This window comes from Chironomus tepperi, unplaced genomic scaffold (assembly GCF_022539635.2).
Source record: "Chironomus tepperi strain 1889 unplaced genomic scaffold, CSIRO-AGI_Ctep_v1 contig_454, whole genome shotgun sequence".
Taxonomy (NCBI): domain Eukaryota; kingdom Metazoa; phylum Arthropoda; class Insecta; order Diptera; family Chironomidae; genus Chironomus; species Chironomus tepperi.
In genome coordinates, this window is record NW_027226576.1 from 432,346 (window position 1) to 438,623 (window position 6,278).

Here is a 6,278-nt window from a genome sequence, read left to right on the forward strand (position 1 = left end):
GCAAACGACCACATATTTTACCAAAAGACACAACGAAATCAATGATTGAGGTTTAAGGCAATTTTTACTAATATTCATGAGCTTATGTCGCCGACAATGTACTTCACAACACATTTATAAAATTTGAAAATATAAAAAAATGTCATGAAGTGAATAAAATGCTTAACTATAATTACACACATGATCTAGACGATTCCAGAATCGCAATGTTAAAGTTTCAAGTGAAACTCATAATAATAATAAATATGAAAAATTCACTGTGCAAAAATTGCTTATTTCAAACTATATATGAAACTTCATCACCTTTTGCGACTTTTCTGTTGCGTTCATGTTGATGAAATTATAGGTTTTGTTGTTGATCGAGTGAGGAAAAAACAATGAAATCAATATATGATGCGAGGCTGATTTTGATCATAAACTTTAATAATATTTTTCAGTCAGTATCCTTTGAATAAACTCATATACCTAAACAATTTTTCTCTTTAATTAAAAATTTTTGCAGCGTTTAAAGAGCAACAAACGATAGTTTTATGACAATGTTTCAAGAAAAATTTAATGAATATTTTGTCAACTTCAAATTTTTAAAAATTTGTTTCTTAACCAATATTAAACTTTAATTTATATTGAAAATATATGATAATCGCCACACATTGCTAAAATTTAAGTAGCTGGAACGCTAGTTTATAATAAATAATTAAATAATAGAAAAGATTTTCAATATTCATTAGAAAAATTATTAATTAAGTGAATTATTATTAATAAACAAAAGTCAACTCTAAAGAAAAAATTATTAAAATATGTTTATGAGTTTTATATTCAAAATGGCGTTTTTAAAAAGCCGGTGTATAAACTTCTTTTACGGGGAGTGGCAATTAGTCGGTTTATATTGTTCCAGCTATATTTCTTATTAGAACTCATACATACTAACTTATGCATTTGATATTTTTAAATAATTTTTTCTTCAATTTATTCATTTTTAATTAAAAGTTTCGAATGTATTTTTTAATATGCATTACATCGAAGGTGAGTGGTAGAAGTAAGAAGAAAGAGAACTAGTCTAAAACAAAACAAAATTCTCATCAAAATGTGTTGATAATTATACATTAGAATATAGATTTTGCACCTTAATTAATTTTCAACTCGCAATGTTTTCAATTATTCATCATAAAGCCGCTTTACTGTATTCTGTATTCAACCGGAACATTTCACTAATAGATGAACATTTTACTATCGATGAACTTTTATGAAATTTCATTAGTATGAAATTAAATATACTAAAATTAACATAAAGATTGTTATCAAAATTTTAATAATGTGAGTAGTGTTAGTAATAGGTGTGTACTATGTATTGCATTCAAGACTACATTTTTGATAACAGATATACCTCCTAATATTGTATAATTAAAAAGGTTCGTCGTCTAAAAATCCCCATTGTATATGATGGGGAGAATGAATGCAAAAGAAATGTAGACTTTTACATGCCATTAAGCATTAACTGTTGTTATATGTGATGGAGCGCCACAATAATTATAGGGAAGAAGTAGCGATTCATGATAATCGGAAATGTCGGCTTTAGATCAAATAAGTATAGAAGAAATTATAAAAAAAAAATTCGGATATCTATTTCTTTATTTACGTTAAATTTCCATCCTCTAAGGACATCACTAGATCAAGTTTTTTTCAAATATAAATAAAAAAATAATAATCGTCTCCTCGTTTATTTATTGCGATCGATGAGACTTCTGTCTTTAATGACCGTTAATGATATGGTTCTTTTCAATGCCTTTGCATCATCATAATCATCTGCTCAGAAAATAGTATATTTTTGAACCGTACACATATATATATATTTATATACGTATATAGAAGTGTGTATTGTTATAATCTTATAATAATTCTAACAAATTTCTATTTTCAATTGTAATACAGTGAATAATTTAAAGGAAGTGCAGCATGTGTACAAGTAATACTTGAAAAATCACTTACATTTCATTCTTCTATTTCAGTATTTTTCAAGGGTTTTCATTGTTCTGATTATACTGTTTTTTGACTTTAATTTTTGTGTAATGTGATTTGAGTAATTCAAAAGTAAAAGATCATAAAGATTTCTTCCTAAACAAACATACTTCTTTATAAACGAAGAGGATAAGCAGTTTAGGAAAATTAATTTATCTAGATTGAAGCTCATGTGATTTTTGGTAAACGACACAAAAAGAATTAAACTAAATTAACGCATATGTAAATATACACGAAGTTTAATTTAAATTTACATAATACATAATACAGATTTGTGCCACATTTCAAATGAAATATCTTTGTGTCAAAGCCAGTAAACTGAAAGAGAAAGAGGAAGAATCAATTAAGTTCAATTTAAGGCAATCACGGTCATCTGTGTACATAATGTTTGTTTGTATAATGTCACGATGAGATTGAAAAAAAAAATATTTAATAAAAAGAAGGCTTAGATATCTTTATTACTATTAATCTTATTGTATTTCGACAGTTTTTTTTGTCATAATATGAGCTTTAAGTAAGTGACCAATAAAGTTTTAATTTCTACATCTTTGGAAAAATGTATCTACAAAAAATGAATTTTATTGAAAAATTATTAAACGTTTTAAATTTATTTTAGACATCGTAACATTGAAGAACGAAGTTCTTCTTTAGTTTTCAAATAAGCTGCATTGTTGAATTTGGTATTTGCACATTTTGGAATCAATTCAACCTCTTTTTGAAAATTGCTAATTATTGAACTCATTGCTCTAACCGCCTGATCCGTTGTTTTTAACACCAATAGATGAGTTTTAGGACAATACTAAAAATGATATAATTTTATAATTTGATTTAGAATGTAATATATGCATAACAGAAATTTACTTTTTTAAAACAAGTCAAATTTTGATTGCAAGTTGTAAATTTCTCGGCAGTATCTTTATAAAGTAAAGCAATCAACTCAGCAAATTTGGAAGTGTCTTGATAACTAATCGTCATATTATAACAATCTAGAACATTTGTAAATGCTGTTTCAATTAGCTTTAAAACTTGCGGAGTGTATTGATTTGCACATGAAATGTATTTTTCCTGATTACTTTTAGGAAATCTTAAGGCAGAGGTAATTGGTGTTACCAGATTAGTTTCTATATCTCTTTTAAAAGGCTCAATCCATTTTTTATATATTTCTTTAAATGTCTTTTCAATTTTTGGATGCTCTTTATCTATATATAATTTAATTACACTATCGAGAGATGTCTGGAACTCTTCATATGCTGTCAACTGATCAATTGAACAATCTTCTTGATATAAATTATATAATTCTTCTCTTTCAAGATCCCGAAATAGATGTCCACATTCATCATCAAATTTATCTCTTGTAGCAGTATTAAAATTTGATAGAGTTTCATTTACAGTTCTGCTTAAATCATCAAAAGATTCGTATACCTCTGCAGTTACTTTTTCAGGTGTATCAAAGTTTATATTAACTACATTGGTTGTGGTTTTCTCTGTATTTTCCGGATTATGAGGTATAATTGTTGTTGTAGAAATATCGTGAATTATTCTAGTAGACGTCGGCCCATCTTCGTTGTTATCTTGACAACTAACTATATAAAAAATATTCTGCAATTTAAAATGTTAGTATTAAATACAGTGATAATTAAATAAATAAAAAAAATCTTCACTACCAGTACAAAAAATTTCACCAATTGCATTATATGAACAGAAAATAATATTAACAAAATTAAGACTGTGTCAAAACTTTTCTCGTTTCTATTGTAATCGAGACTGAATATTATTATTGAGAAAAAAATATTGATATTTATTACGAGGTTCATCTTAGTGATACAGCGTATTTAGTCTATGTTTTTTCAAGTGTTTTTCTCAATGCATGTTAATAAAATTGTATAAGCAAAATTATTTTTTAGTAAAGAAAAAAGTGTGTTACAATACAGTACTCTTTATTCTACAGTTTGAGTTCTAATTTATTTTGAAGTAATGATCAAAACTTTCAATATATTACTTGTAATTTTACTACTGGTTTATAATTCTAATTCGTGTTCAGATAAAATTAATGACATTCATATATTGCTGACAAATATTCAAGATGCAGGAAGCTTAATGGAAACTAATTTGAGAGCTCAATACAATACATTTCTTGGTGAAAAAGTGAAAAGTATTGGAACTTTATTAGGAGGACTCAAAACTTTACAAAATGAATTGCCTACAGATTTATGCAAATTCCCATCTATAGATGTTGGCTTAAATATAATTCATGCAATGAATAATTTCATTGATATTGTCAGGAAAAACGTATTATATTCAGTGAAATCATCTTTAGATGACGCAAAAACTGATCAATCTAATATTTTGTATGATTTCATTATGTACATTTACGATTTCATAGATATGATTGGAGTAGGATCTAAAAACCTTTTTAATGATGGTAAAGGTTGTGTAATGGATCTTGAAGGAGAAATCAAATCATTTGTTGATCTTAGTGCAAAAAAATTTATGGAATGTCTTAAAAATGTTTCTATATCAAGTCCTATTCAACCTGTGAAATTCAAAACGTATCAAGATAATCTCACACTGACAATTAAAACTATAAGCTATAAATTAAAAGAACCGTTCTGGTATATTTGGGTATACTCAACAACAGTACAAACTGACTTGGCTGCAGAAAAATTTAATACAGTAAGGAGAAATCAACAAAAATTTGTATAATTTACTCATAATCATTTATTTTCTTTTATTAGTACTGTCAAAGTCTTTTTCCAACTATTTTGGATATTGGGAAACAAATATCACAAATGGGTCTTGACATTGTTAATTCAGTAGATGCGAATAATAATGCATTTAAGACATGCTTCAATCGAGTTAATGCTACACTTATTGACGTTAAAAAACACGAGTTACAAAATAAAGTCAATGATATTTGCAGCAAGGCATAATTTTGGCACAGAATTGTCATTTGATAAATATCTCTAGCTATTTACCTAAAATTTAATTAAGTGTTAAATTGTGTTAAATAATGAAATAAAATAAAATAAATTTGTAGTGTGAAGAAATTTAACTTTTATTTATGCTTTAAATTTTAACTACCTACAATAATAAATACCTAGAAAAAATATAATTAAATGAGAATAAATACAAATTAATTCTTAAATGTAAATATAATTCACTTTTACCAAACAAGAATAAACATGATTTAAAAAATTCGATTATTTAACTGATACTTGATAATCTCATTTTATAATGATATGTTTCTATAGATTCATAAAATTCAAGTACATTTATGAAAAGTGTGAGCACGAGTTTAGGAAATTTGAAACTGCCAATTTTTGTTCCTTTCAAATTATTCCTAGTTTTGTCCTCCTCAAAAATAATTTTTTTCAACGTTAAAAAAGTGTGCTACATTGGCACAATAATTACTATTTAGGTTTCCTAACACAAATCAAAAGTCGGGAATGTTAATAATAATTTGCATCCAATTTGTTGGAAAGTAAAAGCAAATTTTTTGTATTCTTTTTGTTCATTAAAAATAAAGGCATTTAAATATATAAAATAAAAAAAGAACGAAATCATGTGTCAGTGTATATAAAACGTCAGCTGATGGAAACTTTAAGAAGGCTTTTGTTTTCTATAAATAAGAAAGAATAAACGAAAAAGAAAAACACATTTGTTCTTCAATGAAATATAAAACGTCCGGAAATCACTAAAAAAGAGCTACCACACCTCTTACATTTTTGCTCTATGGAGGTATAGGAAAGAAGGTTCTTTCAATGTGCCATTCCATTCTATTCAAATGTACTTCAATCTTGATTTTATGTAAGATGTTAAAAAATAAAAAAAAAAATAAAATGCAGAAAAAACTCAATTCTACGTTTAAAGTACATGAAAAGTAATTTTATGAATTTAAAGAATTATAAATTAAGTTTAAAGTGTAAAAATTGAAGGTTATTTCAATGAAATTTCCACCGTCATGTTGAATCTCTAAACATAACTTTACTATTTTCTAAAACATAAAATAACTATATAGGTAAATGTTTATTATTGATTTTAGGAACAGATGCTTCTTTCTTACTTATTTAAGATTGAGCCCGTGTCAAAATTTATACACCCTTAATAAGTGTAATACAAACTGATTTCATATCATTCATGGCATGAATAAATGTAAATCTAAAGTTTCAAATTTCATAGAGTTTAAAAATCCTTTATTTGTAATCCTTTTTTGATATTTTACTGCTTATATTTGTACACACATGTAATACTATTTACCATCG

The 6,278-nt window shown here is 26.1% G+C and overlaps 2 protein-coding genes across 3 annotated transcripts; one reads left to right on the forward strand and one right to left on the reverse strand.

Moving 5' to 3' along the window:
* Positions 1–2,520: 2,520 nt before the first annotated feature.
* LOC139098920 (uncharacterized) lies at positions 2,521–3,763 on the reverse strand. The gene is made up of 3 exons (XM_070651298.1): positions 3,681–3,763; positions 2,878–3,615; positions 2,521–2,815 (listed from the first exon to the last, which is right to left on the reverse strand). The coding sequence occupies exons 1-3, from the start codon at positions 3,705–3,707 to the stop codon at positions 2,624–2,626; spliced, it is 957 nt and encodes a 318-aa protein (XP_070507399.1). The 5' UTR covers positions 3,708–3,763; the 3' UTR covers positions 2,521–2,623.
* A 104-nt stretch (positions 3,764–3,867) lies between these two features.
* Positions 3,868–5,068, forward strand: LOC139098922 (uncharacterized). 2 transcript variants are annotated; one of them, XM_070651303.1, is made up of 3 exons: positions 3,868–3,987; positions 4,058–4,689; positions 4,752–5,068. In XM_070651303.1, the coding sequence occupies exons 2-3, from the start codon at positions 4,114–4,116 to the stop codon at positions 4,944–4,946; spliced, it is 771 nt and encodes a 256-aa protein (XP_070507404.1). In that variant the 5' UTR covers positions 3,868–3,987; positions 4,058–4,113; the 3' UTR covers positions 4,947–5,068. The 2 variants fall into 2 exon arrangements, with proteins under 2 accessions (XP_070507404.1, XP_070507403.1); XM_070651302.1 differs by having other exon boundaries at positions 3,932–4,689.
* The last annotated feature ends 1,210 nt before the right edge of the window (positions 5,069–6,278 follow it).

Excerpts from the sequence above, each read along its gene's own strand:
- LOC139098920 (XM_070651298.1), bottom strand. The coding sequence starts at position 3,707 with ATGCAATTGGTGAAATTTTTTGTACTG. Across the intron at positions 3,616-3,680 it reads TGGTGAAATTTTTTGTACTG|AATATTTTTTATATAGTTAG; the intron begins GTAGTGAAGATT and ends TTTAAATTGCAG. Across the intron at positions 2,816-2,877 it reads ATTTGACTTGTTTTAAAAAA|TATTGTCCTAAAACTCATCT; the intron begins GTAAATTTCTGT and ends TATCATTTTTAG.
- LOC139098922 (XM_070651302.1), top strand. The coding sequence starts at position 3,991 with ATGATCAAAACTTTCAATATATTACTTGTAATTTTACTACTGGTTTAT. Across the intron at positions 4,690-4,751 it reads CTGCAGAAAAATTTAATACA|TACTGTCAAAGTCTTTTTCC; the intron begins GTAAGGAGAAAT and ends TTCTTTTATTAG.